Here is an 18,365-nt window from a genome sequence, read left to right on the forward strand (position 1 = left end):
TTGATGGTTACTTATGGGTGGCACTGATAGTTGGCACAGATGGGCACGGATGGGCACTGATAGATGGGCACTGATGGGCACGGATGGGCACTGACAGGTGGCATGAACGGACACTGATGGGTGGCACTGATGGCATTGCTTGTTTGCAGTGATGCCCCTAAGGGTGGCATTGCTGGGCATCACTGCAACATAATTGTGCCAATCAGTGCCTATTTGTGGGCACTGATTGGCACAGATTTGGCACACTGGGCACATGTGGATGGCCATGGGGTACATACCTGGCCATCCACATGTTGCCCCTTCCCTGGTGGTCCTAGTGGCGATCTCTGGTGGTCCAGTGTGGTGATCTGAGGGGGGGCTGCGCTGATAAACAATCAGCGCAGACCCCCCCTGCCAGGAGAGCCGCCGATCGGCTCTCCTCTACTCGCGTCTGTCAGACGCGAGTGAGGAAGAGCCGATCAACGGCTCTTCCTATTGACAGCGTGATCAGCCGTGATTGGACATGGCTGATCACGAGGTAAAGAGCCTCCGTCGGAGGCTTTTTACCAAGATCAGTGTAGCGGTGTGTCAGACTGACACACCGCTCCACCGATCGCCGCGATGCGCGCCCCCGGGGGCGCGCTGCGGCATGTTATCCTGCTGGACGTCATATGGCGTCCAGTCAGGATAACACAACCACTTCCCGGACGTCAATCCGCTATAGGGCGGGCGGGAAGTGGTTATTTTTGATATCACTAGAAAATAAAAGCCTTTTAAAATACGTTTGGCAGAACTCCATCAGTAACACCAGCAAAGCAGCTTCATTATTATCCCATTAAAGAAGAAGAGAATTGTGCGCTGCATTTCGAGATTTCATAATTTGCCACGTCATTAATGTTAACTCTCCATTACGAACGCTAGTTTACAAGACCAACCGCTTCCGGCTTGTCCTTACTTCCGAGCATGCGTGTTTGTATTTTGGACTTTTGTCCGACAGACTTGTGTACACACAGATTTTCCGCCAACAGCCTGTCATCACACAATTCCCGTCGGAAAATCCGATCGTGTGTACGAGGCTTTAGGAAGGGATTGGAATATTTTTTACAAGGTGGAGCCAGATGGAAGCTGCAGTTATTCCACTCTAGGTGTTCTAGAGTGGAATAATCAAGAAAAGAAGAAATCAAGCTATAAGCTCCCAGCCAACAAAAAGGGTCGTCTGCTAACCCAGTGTTTCTCAACTCCAGTCCTCAAGGCGCCCCCACAGGTCATGTTTTTTAGGCTTTCCGTTATTTTGCACAAGTGATTTGATCAGTTTCACTGCCTTAGTAATTACCACAGCAGTTTCATCTGAGGGAAATCCTGAAAACATGACCTGTTGGGGCGCCTTGAGGACTGGAGTTGAGAAACACTGTGCTAATCTAGTTCCAGGCACAAAATGACAAAAGTGTAAAACACTGACCAGCAGTATGCAACGTACATATTTTGTACAATTATTGGATGATGGCAACTACACCCTTCATTGTGAAGGCGGACCTACTTCAATAATCAATGCGCCTTGAAGGGAAAATAATCCTTAATCCAATCCTGATTGTAAATCATGTGCTGAGCTTGGTAAAGTATCATCATACTGAAAATAAGGTCTCCTATTTACTCACCTGGTTTCCAAATATTAATAGATCTTTTCTCCTGAATTAAGCAGACTAATATAACTACGTTTATTTTTCTTTTTTTTTCTTCAGAAAGCATACTGTATACTGTTCAGTTAAACAATAAAACATGAAGTACTTTCATCAAAAAAAATAAAAAAAAATAAAAAATGTTTTTAACCCCTAATAAACAACCCCACACCATAATCCCCACTCCACCAAACAATTTGGACCAGTGCACAAAGCAAGGTCCATAAAGTCATGGATGAGCGAATTTGAGGTGGAGGAATTTGACTGGCCTGCACAGAGTCCTGACCTCAAACCGATAGAACACCTTTGGGATGAATTAGAGTGGAGACTGCGAGCCAGGCCTTCTTGTCCAACATCAGTGCCTGACCTCACACGTGAGCTTCTGAAAAAAAAGTCAAACATTCCCATAGACCAGTGGTTCTCAACTCCAGTCCTCGGGACCCACCAACAGGCCAGATTTTAAGTATTACCTTGGGGAGATGCAGACTAGAATACTGCAATCACTTGGCAGCAAGTGATATCACCTGTGATGTATTTCAGCTATCTTGCAAACCTGGCCCGTTGGTGGGTCCTGAGGACTGGAGTTGAGAACCACTGCCATAGACAGACCTAAACCTTGTGGTTGGCCTTCCCAGAAGAGTTGAAGTTGTTATAGCTGCAAAGGGTGGACCAACTCAATATTGAACCCTACGGACTAAGACTGGGAAGCCATTCAATTTCATGTGCGTGTAAAGGCAGGTGTCCCAATACTTTTGGTAATATACTGTATATTGCTGACTGTTATGACATCAATATGTAAATCCTGGTACGTGTGCAGTTTACGTCTGTGTTCATATACAGATCAGCCTCCTGTTGCTGGCGACTTTCTATAAAGTTAGAGAGAGAAGAAAATAATTCATTCTTCCTCTCACTTGCAGCAAGATTTTTATTTTTTTTTTTTGGATTGTCAAAGGCTATGTAGGACATACAGGAAGGAGAGATTTCAGGGTGAGCGTCACCAGTGTTGTGATATTCACTTCAACAACGGCAGTGACAAAGAGCCTACAGAACTGCAAGGGTGGTCATTCTCTATCTGCTATGCATCCATAGAAAGTAGAAGGGGTTGGCTAAAAAAAAAACAAAAAACACATGTACAGATCTTTTAGCATGTAAAATGCTTCCTACATATACAATTCTTTTAAGTTTAGCTGTTTACAATAATTGGAACCATTTTTATTATTGTCAAAATGCAAAAAGATTCTCACCAAATAATGAAGATCAAAGTGGTCAATGTCATTCTTCAGCTCTGTGTGTTTAATAATATATTCCACCTGCACCTCCTGCTGCCCTTCACATGGGAGGACTTTGTCCAGGGAATGGAGTTTCAGGAAACTCTTATTACGGGAGTAGAAGGGTTTAAGGATCAGATTTGCTTCACCATAATCAGGGACTATGTTGCCATAAACAATTGGTTGATTCTGCAGGTTTGTTCTTGCCTTTGATAAGAAGACAAATATAACAAAAAATACATTTTGGGTCAAAGTGCTTCTCACATTTTAGATAAAATGACATTAGACTATTTTTATGTAATTATGATGACATATAAATATAAATAATAAAGGATAATATTAAATGTACATATTATTTTATCACTGCATAGAAAAAGACAGAGAAGGTTGATTACTGTGGACTAAGGACCTGAGACAACATACCTCCCAACTTTTTGATATTTAATGAGGGACACCTATTAGAAAAATTATGTAGGCAAAGGACACACCCCCTGTCACCCCCCCTTAAAGGAGAATTATACAAAAAAGATTTTACCTACGAGTGCTGCTTTTTTTTTTTTTTTTTAATCACTACTAATCCTTTATATTGGCTTTCGAAAATTACAAATGCAGCAATTTAGACATTGGAGGAAAGGTTTAGCACTAGGAAACGCTTTTTGAAAGATAAATTGTATATACAACTATATAGATCAGACCAAAATGAGGGACAAATGAGGAAGAAAGAGGGACAGTGGGACTTTGTTCCAAATCAGGGACAGTCCCTCAAAATCAGGGACAGTTGGGAGCTATGGGCTACTGTTTGCATCCCTCCCTATACAAGTCAATGGAAATTTGAAAAGGAACCTAAAGCAGGTTGATGCAACCTAAAGGGAGGCCAAATGCAAACCAGGAGGTCAACTGTGGGTCAAAAGCACCTGTCAATGTGTTCTAAATAATTGCAGAAAAATGTCAAACTGATATCAAACGTAAATGGAATGCACTGAAAAGCAAGCTGTAGTCACCTATTGACACGTCCCAAAGCAACAGGCTCTTAGACCAGTTTTATAGTAACCAATTGTGTGTTGTATCATTCCATATAACAGTGGCCAAGTAATGGAAACCCAATGAGATATACTCATCATAAATTGATAAACATAACAAGAGCTTATTTTATTTTTTTATTATTATTATTTTTTTTTAACAAAAGCATTCTATCAGATTTAATATAGGAAATGTAAACATTCTGTACTGCCCAATCATTGTCTTATTTAAGGTTTCAGAAAACAGAGGCAGAGATATAAGGCTACATTCACACGTCAGCGTTTTGAATCGCGGGCAGATTTGCCACAATTCTGCTTGCGATTTGAAAGCAACAACGTGTAAATGACAAAAATGGCGGGACTCACATTTGAGATGCCATTCATTTGAATAACACCTAAAATCGTGGTGCGGGTCTGCCGCGATTGTCACGCCATATGGTGTGACCAAATCCCCATATTTTTTTAATATGTTTAGGTCTTTTAAATAGCCTTGCAGGAGTTAAATGTCATTTTTGTATGTGTGCGCTGTAATCTTTTGTTCTTTTTGTATGGTCTTATGGCTACACCATCTTTAATGCATTTTTTTAGGGTGTGCCCTCCCAACTCTTTGTTTGTCACGCCATAAATCATGCTGCAATCATGGCAACCCCCAACACAGGAAGCATGTCGCCCAAAGTAGCTCCTGAACTTTTTTTTTTTTTTTGGGAGACATGCTTCCCGCGATGCCGGTTCCCGCGATTGTGGAGCAAATTATTGCGCGACAATCATGGCAGACCCATACCGTGTTTTTCGGTGCCATTCAAATGAATGGCATCTCAAATGTGAGTCCTGTAATTTGTCATTCACACATCGCCGCTTTCAAATTGTGGGAAGAATCACACCAAATCTGCCTGTGATTCCAAAACGCTGAAGTGTGAATGCAGCCTAAGGAGGCCGTTGGAAGCACACATGTGAAAGTAATGATATTTAAGGGGCTATAACAACAGTGAACTCTAGTGTAATGTGTCTCCAGGCATGACTGTCTGCTGAAGCATGTCTTCAGTCTCCAACTACTCATATAGCATGTTCACAGTCTATGACCAACTCCTGCAGCACCTATGTGGTTTTTTTTACCAATCTCATGTAGAATGTCTGTAGTCTTTGATTGTTTACGGTTACATATGAAGTTTTTGACAGCTGTCTGTACCATTATATTGAGGAATCACACATTCAGTTCTGGAGGTTTTACACCATATGTACAGGTTCTGATTTGCTTCTAGCTAAATGGATGGAAGGGATACATTTGTTCCTTGATGGTCATTCCTAGTTACCAAAGTGGACAGAACTCTGCTCCAGGGGTTGGATGAGTGCCTGTCTTGGCAGCTTGGACATGGTAAGTATATTGGTACCATAGTGACCATAGTCAATGGCAGCCAAGCACTTTTTCTTTATAGCATATTTGTTTATAAAACTGTTTAGGGCAATGTCTTTATTTAGTTTCACAATAGTAAAATAAATTGGGCAAAATGTAGATCTGTTTTTTAAGTTTAAAAACCATTTTCTTGAGCATGGAAGTATGTCCACCAAAATAGAAAATATTACTCTAGTTACATGTTTTTGATGCACTGAGGGTGAAGTGTGTTGAAAAAATGTCCAACCTTTAGTATCGGCAAATAGCCAGACTAAACTATGCTTTAAGTCAGAGATATGTAATTAGAAGGACCTCCAGCTGTTGCAGAACTACAAGTCCCATGAGGCATAGCAAGACTCTGACAGCCACAAGCATGACACCCCGAGGCAGAGGCATGATGGGATTTGTAGGTTTGCAACAGCTGGAGGTCCGCTAATTGCATATCCCTGCTCTAAGTTAAAAGGCAGGTTTACCTGGGGGTCCTCTGCCTATCTAAATATTTTCTGATAGCAAAAATTGACCTATTTGCTAATTATCCTGTTATAGAATTGAGGTCCCATCATGTGTAAATCTGGAAGTCAAATGATTTCTATGGTCATATCCAACCACCGATGGGTTCTTCTAAGAGATAGAGCCTAACTATGCAATCCAATCCCCCTGCACCCCCTCAAGGTTGAGGATGGTGTGAAGTACTCCACTAAGCCTACTCTCATCCCACCTTACACTTCTGTTTTTCCTCAAGAACCCATCATTCTAAACCAACCTTAATCACCCCAGGGTTTTTCAAACACTGGGTCACTTCAGGCCTATTTAGCCTTCATAGCCTAGTCAAACCTGACAGCCTTAAAACCTTCCAAAGTCTAAGAATTGATCACAAGCTACCAAATGTTGAAATATTTATGTAGATACCTTCAAGTCAAACTCTTTATACTTACACCTGTCTCATACCCCATTGGGGAAACCTATGTTCACTTCAAATGTACAGCGAGCACCCTCACTTTCCTGGCCTAATTTCTGAAATCTATTCAATGCTACTAAAATCATGCTTTTGGGACCCCCTTCCACATATTAACACATATGGAAATCATAACTGGGCTACAAACTGGCGGAGGAGGACTGGACACAGACATGACTTACAACAAAGGTTTGCTCCCAAAATGCTCTAGCAGTGGAACAAATTGTAGAGTGCTTACTCACTGGTACCTAATACCTAGGCAAGCTAGCTAGCTCGTTAGCTTAGTACCAAAGTTTCTTTCCACCTGTTTTGGTGGCTGCTTTGGAGGCTGGCACATTCTTCCCTATACTGCATAGATTGTAGAGCAAAGTACACTGAATATTGAATACGCTGTACAGCTATTATATCCTCAAAAATCTATATGAAACCATATCACATCACATGCTTGGTAATGTAGATACTGTAAACACCCCTTTAAATTCCTAAACCATCTGTTCAAAGCCACCAAACAAATGATCACAAAGGCATTGAAATCATATTTCCTTAAAACTTTGGAAGTCAAGCCAAGATTATCCCAAATTGTGGGCTATGAAAAATGGACAACCACGCTCACTAAAAATGGTATGGCCCTCTATGAAAATATGTTGGAACACTGGGCTGACTATTTCAGACCTTCAATAGGCACCTTCTGACACACTGAGCCAATTTACCCATTCTCCTAGCCGACCAGCTGGAGGTAGAGCCCTCCCCCCTCCCCCCATTCGGCCAGTCTTCCTTACTATGATCCCTCTTATCCATCTCTTTTCCTTTCTCTCTCTATTCTGACTTTTTACAATTAGCAGTACCTTAGACTTTATCTTTGAAGAAACAGATCTCATAATTACACAAAACAATGTATTAGCTGCAATTCCCATTTCACCTCTATTATCAACAGCATAATGTCATAATGCAATTATAACTGCTTTGTAATGAAATCGCATTAGTACTCCAGCACCGCTGAATGTCATAAACATTATCTTTTGCATATTCCACCCAATTTGCTATCGAAATAAAAATATTGAACAAGAAAAATGTCAAATTTGCTGAATCCTGGATTCTTTTTCTAGTGGGTGTTACTTAGGGATCAATGGTAATGCACCTAAAATACACATTGCACCTACAAAGCAACATATTTACAACACAAAATGCAAAAAATGGGAAAGGAGCCTACAGCATGATTTTTTATTGAATAAAAGATTTAATGCAGTTTTTTCCTTGTCCTTTTTTTGTTGTTTTTTTTTTTTTGCCAATCTACCTACATTTTTATACTTTGATGTGATATTGCCACTTTTCCTGTCAAAGGTTTTTAAATATTTTAGTGCGAATATAATGATATAGGGAAATTGGGCGAATTATGTCAAACTAAACATTTTTTGACAACCTATTTAACTAGCCCCCTTAACATAGAAAGTTAGAAATACACAGTACAATACACATATAGCAATGTATCAAAACAAAACTGTTAGTACCAAGAGAGATATTTGTCCCTCCCATTCACTTGTATTAACACTGAAAGAAGCTTGTCCATTGTCATCTGTCACCAAGGTTTCATTGATTGAATTTCTTAAACTTCTTAGGTAAACCTTAATGCCTGGTATCGGGTTATCACCAGCATCCACCACTTTAACCTGAAAGAATACATAATAAGATATCACAAAACAGAGTATTATGCCAGGAAATATGTTTTATCAGTCCTCATAGAAACAGAAGAAAAATGCGTTTAATTGGCTTGTTGATGATGCACACTTTCTCAAAAGCATTTTGGTGATGTGCCTAAAACAAAGACAAGCGCAGAAAGAATGGAGTGCATGTAGTCTGATCCTACAGTGTCTCATCGTTACCCTTTGTAGGACTCGTCTCCATAGATTGCTATGTCTTTTTATTTTTTTCAGCATTTCAACAAAAAAATTCAAACATAATCTTGAAACATATGCAATGCAAAAAAATGAAGGCAAAAAAGAGAGGAAGAAAAAAAAAAAGGAGGAAAAGGAAGGGGGTGGTTGGGGGGGGACCTAAGGCCAATGTAAATGTAGAACTGTCGGGAAGGTACAGAAACTATAAGATTAATCGATACAATTTAATAAGTCATACTCTGATTTACCATCAGGGTCTGATATTATTTCATAATATAGTTTAGTTTCCTCAAATTCAAACCATTTTGATCATGTCTTAATATTTCCTGGTCAGCCCTTTATTTCTACATGTTATTTCTTCCAGATTGCTATGTCTTAAATCAGCCACCACATTCACTTTCCCAAGATTGTTTAAAGAAATATCATTGTCTTTGAATAATCAGATGTGAGGTCAATAAATGAGAGGTATGGAAAACCATAAAAAAGACTTAAACCAGGGACTAATGAATGAAACATACACCTCTGACCACAATGTTAAACAAATTTTTCTGTTCTGCACGTCTAAGAGATACTTGAACAGTATTTGGCTCAAGTAAGCAACACATTTGGCAAAATGCTGAGTGTATTGTGCACAAACAATGGAACTGAATATACAGGTGATAACACACAGGCAATTCTCAGAAAGTACCATACAACCCAGAACAAAATGGAGTTGCATAAAAAGAATAAACCATATTCCATGTGAGAGTGGAAGAACCATGCTGTTTGATGCAGATATGCCAACCACGTACTGGGAGAGGCAATTATGACCGCATGTTATCTCCAAAATTGACTACTAGGAAAATCAACTGAGAAAACTCTTTATGAACTGTGGAATGGAAAGGTCCCGGATTTGAACCATCTAAAAAATTTTGAAAGCAAAGCCCATGTGCACATCCCAAAAGAATAATGTACAAAATGGAATGCTTGCGCAAAGGAAGGTGTAGTTGTGGGGTATAGGTTGTGGAGTATAGTGGATCTCAAAAGGGTACAGAATTCTACACCAAGACACAAACAAGGTAAACATCAGTAGAAGTGTAATTGTCCATGAAACATCATTGTGTTCAAACTGAGGGAAATTTCACATCAGTGTCACATGAAGATAATCAAGAAAGAGACATAGAAATAGAAATTAATGCAAACAATCCAAATGCTGTAAAAGAAGAAACCAGGCCACAAGAGGCTTCAATCAGGAAATCAGCCAGAAGCAATAAAAGCATCCGAGACAAATGTCTGCCCTATGTTGCCATGTAGGATTAAAACCAGAGCCAGATTCATGGGATGAGATAAAAAGACTTCCAACTCATATGACACAAAAGTGGATCACAGCATTTGACAAAAACACTTACAAGAATCAGATTTTTAAAACTGAGATCTGAATTAAGACTAAAATAAGGGGTAGTTGTTGTGTGGGAATGTTGGAACACAGAATTGTATTTTATGCAACAACTACCGTGCAACAGTACTTACATAGTAGGTAGGTGAGGTTGAAAAAAGACACAAGTCCATCAAGTCCAACCTATGTGTGTGATTACATTTAGTAGAAGTATATTCTTCAACCAGTAGATGGCAGTGTTTATATGTTTGTAGCTGCATTTATAGTATGCTCTGTGTCTTTTCCCTGAGTAAAGGTTCCGAATTTCCTGTCTACAGATAAGCAGCAAAGCCCATGTGGACCGTGCACTGTCTGTTCTTTAGGGCCATATACAGAATTTCTAACAAAAACAAATTAATTATTAATAGCCGCAACAGTAATCATACGAAATAAAAAAAAAGCACAGGCTGGTTGTACTGAAGTTGATTGATTGGTTGACTTCAGTACCAGCAGCCTGCCCACAGATGGATTGAAATTCAGCCAGTTCCTGCTGAACCAACCCAATTTTGATTTGTCTGTGCCCGGTTTTACAGTTGTGTTCAGAAATGTGATTGTTATTTTCAGCTCTCATTGGTTATAACAATTACAAAAACAAATTTTTTGGCAAAATAAGATTTACAGAAATGTTATGCAACTCACCAATCCACTGAATGGGATCCCAGATTTATAGTTACTGTCAGCATCAACAAAGGACACCTTACTGATTACATTGGATATAGCAGCCAGACTGACTGTAGATAACTCAATTCCTGGCAGAAGAATTATTGAAAAGAAATAAGAGATCAGCTTTGGGAAATCATAGGATTCACCATTATTCTAACCTTAACATCTTTGTCAGGGGTGCCCAACCTTTTAAAGAGCTAGGGCGACAGTGCTTAAGCGACTTGATAACTGGTGGTGGGCCACAATGAGCAGTGCGGGCAAATGACAGATCTGTGTCCACTCTGCTTATACGGACACAGCCCGCTCTACTTTATGGGCCCTCCCTTTCGATCCCCAAGACTGAACGGGGCAGATCCCCTTCAGTTTTTTATTTTTAGCTGATTGCATTGGTGAATGTAAACGGACACATCTGCCGCTCCATATAGGCGAATGGAAAGTCTGATAGGGTCCGCCTGAAAAACAGGACAGGCGGACCCGACTGGAACAATTGTGTGAAAGGGGCCTAAGGCTGCTTTCCCACTGATGGACAGTGGTTTACCCACACTGTGGGTGCAGGGCAATGCACCTGTGGCTTTCCTGCGGGTTAGCTGCACTTTGCCATAGACGTTAGACATGTGCACTGCCGAAAATTTGTTCGTTTTCTTTTTCTTTTTTTTTTTTCATAAATTCATACATTTGGAAATTCAGAAATTTGAAAATTTGGAATTCATAAATTCGACAATTCAAAAATTCAACAATTCGAAAATTCAAATATCCGAAAATTCGAAAATTCAAGAATTTGAAAATTCGACAATTCAAAAATTCAAAAATTTTTAACCGAAATTCGTAAATTTGTTAAAAAAAAATGAATTCGGAATGAAACGAATTGCACATGTCTAATAGACGTCTATTATGTCCAGCAGGTGGGGTGCACTTTCAGAAAATGCACCAAACCGGCAGCAGGTAATAACAGAAGTCTATGTTTCAGTGCAGGTAACACTGCACTTGTGAGTCAGTTTAAAAGCAGCCCATTAACCACTGCAGAACAGATATGCCTTTAATAGCAGTCTTCAATTTAGGTGTTGGCGGCTGTTACAGTCCCAGGCGGAGTGCATTTGGTATCACTCTGCCTGTAACAGCAAGACGGCGCTATACAGAAAGCATGGGCTCCACAGCCACCTGGTTCCTCTACCACCGACTCCATTCACAACACTGATGCTCTGGGATGGTGGGTCGGCAACCCATAATAATGGCTTGCCGACTCACCATCCCAGAGCAAGAGGTTGCAGGTCACATCAGAGGGCTCTGCGTGCCACCAGTTGGGCACCCCTGATCTATGTACATTACGGGTTCCATTTATAAGCAAGACAGAAGGAAGATGAAAACAGAAGAAGTTTACCAGTCCCATCCTCAGTGATAGAGGCTTCCCCTTTCAGTACTTGCTGCAATTTGGAGCTCCTCATTTTATAGACTGTAGAATTAGCCTCTATGGTATCACATCCCGATCTATCCAGCTGTGAGTGAAGGACAGAGAGGTACACAGTGCTGAAATATTAGTGATAAATTGAAGAACTTTAGTGTTGAAAACATATCTATATAAAGGATCAGTCCACAGAACCAACATTTCATTTTAAAGCAAGGAACAAAAATGAAATAGTTTGTAGAATTCACCTCCGTAACATCTCTAAAATTTGCCCCTTTTTAACAAATGAAACCACCAAGCTCCTCATTCACACCCTTGTTATCTCTCGCCTTGACTATTGCAACTCCCTTCTCATTGGCCTACCTCTCCATAAGCACTGACACGCTGACCCCCCACCTCTTCACCCTCTGCAGCAATGCTGGCAGCACTCATACAACTATTTTCCAAAGGCAACCTCTGGATATGACACTGAGCACGTGCACTCAACTTTTTTGGTCAACCACGGCGAGGCCTGTTCTGAGTGGGACCTGTCCTGTCAAACCACTATATGATCTTGGCTACCATGCTGCAGCTCAGTTTCAGGGTCTTGACAATCTTCTTATAGCCTAGGCCAGTGATGGCGAACCTTGGCACCCCAGTTGTTTTGGAACTACATTTCCCATGATGCTCACCCACACTGCAGAGTGCAAGAGCATCATGGGAAACGTAGTTCCAAAACATCTGGGGTGTCAAAGTTCACCATCACTGGCCTAGGCCATCTTTATGTAGAGCAAAAAATCCTTTTTTTAGATCCTCATAGAGTTCTTTGCCATGAGGTGCCATGTTGAATCTCAGTGACCAGTATGAGAGAGTGAGAGCGATAACACCAAATTTAACACATCTGCTCCCCATTCAGACCTGAGGCCTTGTAACACTAATGAGTCACATGACACTGGGGAGGGAAAATAACTAATTGGGTCAAATTTGGACATTTTCACTTACTTACAGTACTCACTTTTGTTGCCAGCTAGTTGTTTTGAGGGGACAGCAAATTTACACTGTTATACAAGCTGTACACTCACTACTTTACATTGTAGCAAAGTGTCATTTCTTCAGTGTGTCACATGAAAAGATAGAATAAAATATGTACAAAAATGTGGGGGGTGTACTCAATTTTGTGAGATACTGTACATGTATTTAATTTAGTATGTTTTGTCCACTGCAGCCAATGCCATTGGTATGATACTAACTTGTCTGCCGTGTATTAAAATTCCTAAGACCCTGTGCACTGTTTCAGTAAAATTGTAATATTATTGATACTTGCATAAGCATGTTTTTTAACCACATGACGTCCGCCCGCCGTTTGATGGCGGTAGAATGGCTCCCCTGCATGAATCGCTGTAGCTGTATGGTGGACGGATCACTGAGGAGCCAATGCGCATGCCCGGTGGCTGCTATGTCTGCGGGGCACCCGTGATTGCTCGTGACAGAGCAGGAACATGGATCTGTGTGTGTAAACACACAAATCCATGTCCTGCCAGGGGAGAGGAGACAGACTGTGTGTTCCTAGTATATAGGAACACCGATCGGTCTCCTCCCCCAGTCAGTACCATCCCCCCACAGTTAGAGCACACAGTGAGGGAACACATTTAACTCCTTGATCGCCCCCTAGTGTTAATCCCTTCCCTGCCAGTGACATTTATACAGTAGTCAGTCTCTATTTATAGCACTGATCACTGTATAAATGTCAATAGTTTAAAAAAAGTGTCAAAAGTGTCCGATCTGTCCGTCACAATGTCGCAGTCCTGATAAATATCACAGATCGCCGCCATTACTAGTAAAAAAAAAAATAATAATAAAAATGCCATAAATCAATAACCTATTTTGTAGGCCCTATAACTTTTGTGCAAACCAATCAATATATACTTATTGAGATTTTTTTTTTATTTGGGGTATTTATTATAGCAAAAAATATTGTGTTTTTTTCAAAATTGTCGCTTTTTTTTATTTATAACGCAAAAAATAAAAACCGCAGAAGGGATCAAATACCACCAAAAGAAAACTCTATTTGTGGTAAAAAAGGGCATCAATTTTGTTTGAGTACAGCATTGCACGTAGCGCAATTGTCAGTTAAAGCGACGCAGTGCCGTATCGCAAAAAAAATGGCCCGATCAGGAAGGGGGTAATTCCTTCCAGGGCTGAAGTGGTTAGAACGAATTCAAATGTATCGAATAAAGAGAACAGTTATTTGGAAAGACACTGGGTGTATCTTTTTGTGACTGACTGCTCCCAACTGCAGTATATATTATTAATTTGGAAATATGGATCAATATTAGGATAGGAGTTGCCTATCTATAAAATTTCCAAGACAAGGTATACCAAGTTTTTATTATACAATGCATATATAGATTAAAGTGACACTAAAAGTTAATTTAAAATACTTACCTCCACTGTGCAGCTCGTTTTGCATAGAGTGGCCCCGAACTTGCTCTTCTGGGGTCCCTCGGCGGCTCTCTCGGCTCCTCCCCGCATTAGATAACCCCCTAGGAGAAGCGCTCTCCGGGGGGTTGCATTAAGGTGCAAAAACACGAACCTCTACAAACCCTTTAAGTGCATCTAAGAAAACAGTGGATTTTACATTTATGAAGATAAAGAAATGCGCATTGGGGTTGATTTAGTAAAGGCAAAGAAGATGTTCACTTTACAAAGGAAGGTTCTCTGAGCTTAGTGAATGAGGTGAACCTCTGCTGACTTCCATTTATCCAATCACGTGCAAGCAAAAATACTGTATTTATTTATTTTGCTTACACATGAAAGGTTATTCTTGAATTTTCACAACGTTCACTAAGCCAAGGGAAAATCTGAAACATAAACAGCCTAATTTGCCTTTAGTAAATCAAACCCTTTGAATTCAGTGTTCAATAATATGTTTGAAGCAGATTATGGATCTGTTAACTATTAATACTTTAAGTTAGTGTACCACTACTAACTCCAACACTTGGGCTACTTCGTTATAAATACGTAGGGCTACTGCAGCGTTGTAGAATTAAAGAGCTGCATTTGATTGTTACTATAAAGAATGATTTTATTTACGAGATCACAGATCCAATAAGACATATGTTTTATAAAAATGTTTAAACAAATATTCTATATAAACAGAAATATGGATGTTTATTGACTTAAAGGCTAAGTTCACCTTTACAAAAAATATAATAAATATACATTTTTTGCAGGTAAAAAATGTGCATTTATGATTTTTTGTTTTGTTAGGAGCCCAGAAAGCATTGCACCTGTGATCACCAGATCATGGGTGTAATGCCACGGTCTGTGTAGCTGTCTGTCTGTACCTCCTATACAGGTAGTGTTTTGCTTTTCATCTATCTATTAAGGTACTTGCGGCAAAACCAAGGAAGCTTAGACTTCTGTAGTGTATCAATGCTTTACTAAACAGAAAAGCCCCACATAAAACTGTAGGCAGAGGCGGCTCTAGGCTTTGTGAGGCCTTAGGCGAATTTTACACATGAGGCCCCACTCACGCCCATAATGGGAAAAAAAATTCAAGTAATAAAAATGACTGCAGAAAGATGCACGGATCTAGCACACAGTTCATCAGCACCACTTCCAGGGCACCTTCCTCACCCATCAGACATATGCAGCCAATAGAGGGGGGGAGATAGGGGAAGAGAGAGGGAGGAGAGAGAAAGTGGGGAGAGAGAGAGGGATAGAGGGAGTGAGTGAGGGTGGGAGAGACTGGGGGTGACACAGAGGAGGGAGGTGAGAAAGAGAGGGGGTGAGGGAGAGAGAGGAGGGTTGTGGAAGAGAGGGGTGGCACGAGAGAGAAAGAGACGAGGGGGGGAAGAGAGGAGGGAGAGAGAAGGGGGGAGAGGGGGGGAGGGGGGAGTGGGGGTGAGAGAGACTGGGGGTGACACAGAGGAGGGGGTGAGAGAGAGAAGGGTTGTGGAAGAGAGGGGTGGCACGAGAGAGAAAGAGACGAGGGGTGGGAGAGAGAAAGAAAGGGAGCAGGGGGAGGGAGAGAAAGGGGGGGAGAGGGAGGGAGTGAGTGGTGGGTGGGGGTGAGAGACTGGGGGTGACACAGAGGAGGGAGGTGAGAAAGAGAGGGGTGGTACGAGGGAGAGAGACGAGAGGTGAGAGAAAGGAGGGTGACATGAAGAGGGAGGGGGGAGAGAGAGATAGGAGAAGGTGAGAAAGAGGGGGGTGAGAGAGATCCCTAGCCCTGTCCCTGTCTGCAGACCCTCCTCTGTTCCATGTCCCAGTCTGTGAGAGCACTAGGCAGGAGCAGGAGAGGGGGGCAAAGAACAGGAAGGAGCTGGAGAGCACTGGGGGTGTGGGGGCAGAAAGCACTGGGGAAGGTGGAGAGCATAGGAGGGGTGGGGGCTGGAGAGCTCGGGGAAGCTTGAGAGGAGGGGAGTCAGAAAGAATGCGAGTGGAAAGCAGGGGGGTGGAGAGCACTGGGGGAGGAGCCAGAGAGCACAATGAGAGTCGGAGAGCACAGGGGGTGCAGAAGAAGTTAGATAGGAGGAGCGGTGGGCGGCGGCATATAGTGGAATTGAACTTTTTATATTCCTCCTGCAGCCGCTGAATGCTCACTTCTCCTCCTCTCCTTCCTGCAGATGATTCAGCGGCTGCAGGAGGAATATAGAAAGATCAATTCCACTATATGCCACCGCCCACCGCTCCTCCTATCCAGGCACAGGAACGCTGCACGGGCACTCGCCTTCTCTCTGGTCTGCCAGGCGGCATCAGGAGATTGGAGGCGGAGCTCCTTCATCTTTTGTCAAGGGGCAGCTCAGCTGGAGGCAGGTGCGGAGAGGTCGGGTGAGTGCAGGCTGAAGGAGCAGCCCAGCTGCGGCTCCCACATGGACATGCAGCCGCCCGACACATGCCTTGTAGAGATGGCACCTGGAGCCTCAGCCGGGTGCTGTCATCCGGCCGCTGCCGCCACCTAGAGGCCTCAACTGTCCCGCTGCCACCGGACCGGGATGCAACCGCTCCGTGCTGGAGCTGCTATTCCTCGGGCAGTACCCGATTTGTCAGTCAGCCCCAGAGCCCCAGCGGGGGGTAGGCGGAGCCGCCGGCGTCAACATCAGTGATTGAGCACAAGCAAAGTAGGCGGCTGCGAGGCCCCTGTCAGTGCGGGGCCTTAGGCGGTCGCCTAGTTTGCCTAATTAGAGAGCTGCCTCTGACTGTAGGATACACAATACAACACAACTCATAACTTACAAAAACATGCCTACAACATACACAAGCCAATAATCCTTTCTAGCAAAATATAAGCATGTACAATATGTACGCATTAAGTAAACTAAACAGTTACTCAACTTAGGGTTCAAGATGTAATGTCCTTCATGGTTCCTTGGTCAAAGTCCAAAGCTTTCCAGCTTCTGGCAGCCAAGTCTTGCTCTTCTCTTCCAAAACACAGCCCCTCTGTCCGATCACATGCTTCTTTCCAAAGTCCCCAAGCCCCTCCTTCCGACTTCCTGTATACACCAACTTCCTGTCCTCTGCTCAGCTCCAAAACCTTTCAACTTGTTTATCATATCAATAAAAGGGGGAGGGGGGAACGAAGGGTGCGGAGGGGGGGAGGGAAGCCTGGCTTCCTTTGAAAACATATGGCCTCAAAAAAAATATCTAACTCCATATTATGGCTATCAAGTCACTAATAATAGTCATGGCAACACAGGTAGGCAGGTACTGAATGACAGGAAGCTCAATGAAATACCGAGAGTGCTCTTCAGCACCCTGGTAGTTCATTGAACACTACAAGCCGACTGCCGCAAAGGCTGTTGGTACTTGTAGTTTTCACATTCACAGGACACTGTGAATGATGCGGTCTGGCTGGCAGAGCAGATTGTGCAGATCTCCCTCGCCCGCTGCTTGCTGTCAAAACAGGGAGTGGGAGACGGTGCATCTGTAACACGTTACACCCTGAATGTATGTAACATGTTACAAAAGAATAACTTCTCCTTTAAACTGGCTAAAAACTAGTATAATTTTGTTACAAATTGTTTAATTTAAGAGCATTCTTGCAATTTTCTAATCATTAGAGGAGTCAATTTCAATTCCACTGAGGGTAAAATTCGAAGGGACAGGAAAGAGCAAACAGATTTCTAACAGTGTATGTGGTTTTCATTTGATAAAATCCAGTCAATCCAAAATTGAATTGTAAAATACTGTTTTTATTTATTTTGCTTGCACATGAAAGCTTATTCTTGAATTTTCACAACCTTCACTAAGCCAAGTGAAAATTTGAAACATGAATAGCCTAATTTGCCTTTAGTAAATCAACCCCTTTGAACTCAGTGTTCAAAATATATCTGTAACAGATTACGAATCTGTTAAACTACTTAAAAGACGAAGTTCGTAAAACTGTCGAGAGAATATACTACGTACTGAGAGTTTTTGTACAAATTCTTGTATAAAAAGTATTTTCAAAAATTAGGTTTGGATAAGTGTGACGCTAAAAAAATTGGGGTTGCTATGCCTGTCTTGCCACCATTTGATCTAAGCGCTTTTTAACCGTTGTATACCTGACTTTTACCCATGAGCCAGAGTGTATTTTATACTGCTTTATTTTAATAAAAGCTTTTGGATAAGCTGATTCACACTATGGGGAGCCTCCCTTTTTGATCCCTTTTTCCCTCGAGGATTTCTACCTACTTCATGGAGTTTAATCTGTGGTGACCAGCCCTTTCACCTGCACCATCGAG

General features: G+C 41.9%; 1 protein-coding gene across 1 annotated transcript in view; it reads right to left on the reverse strand.

The window, feature by feature from the left end:
- LOC141105641 (alpha-2-macroglobulin-like) overlaps window positions 1-18,365 on the reverse strand; it is a 175,249-nt gene that overhangs the window by 128,928 nt on the left and 27,956 nt on the right. The window contains 4 exon segments of the mRNA XM_073595612.1: window positions 2,900-3,130; window positions 7,796-7,954; window positions 10,233-10,342; window positions 11,635-11,749. Of these exon segments, the coding sequence (XP_073451713.1) occupies window positions 2,900-3,130; window positions 7,796-7,954; window positions 10,233-10,342; window positions 11,635-11,749 (615 nt within the window).

This window comes from Aquarana catesbeiana, linkage group LG08, assembly GCF_042186555.1.
Source record: "Aquarana catesbeiana isolate 2022-GZ linkage group LG08, ASM4218655v1, whole genome shotgun sequence".
NCBI lineage: Eukaryota > Metazoa > Chordata > Amphibia > Anura > Ranidae > Aquarana > Aquarana catesbeiana.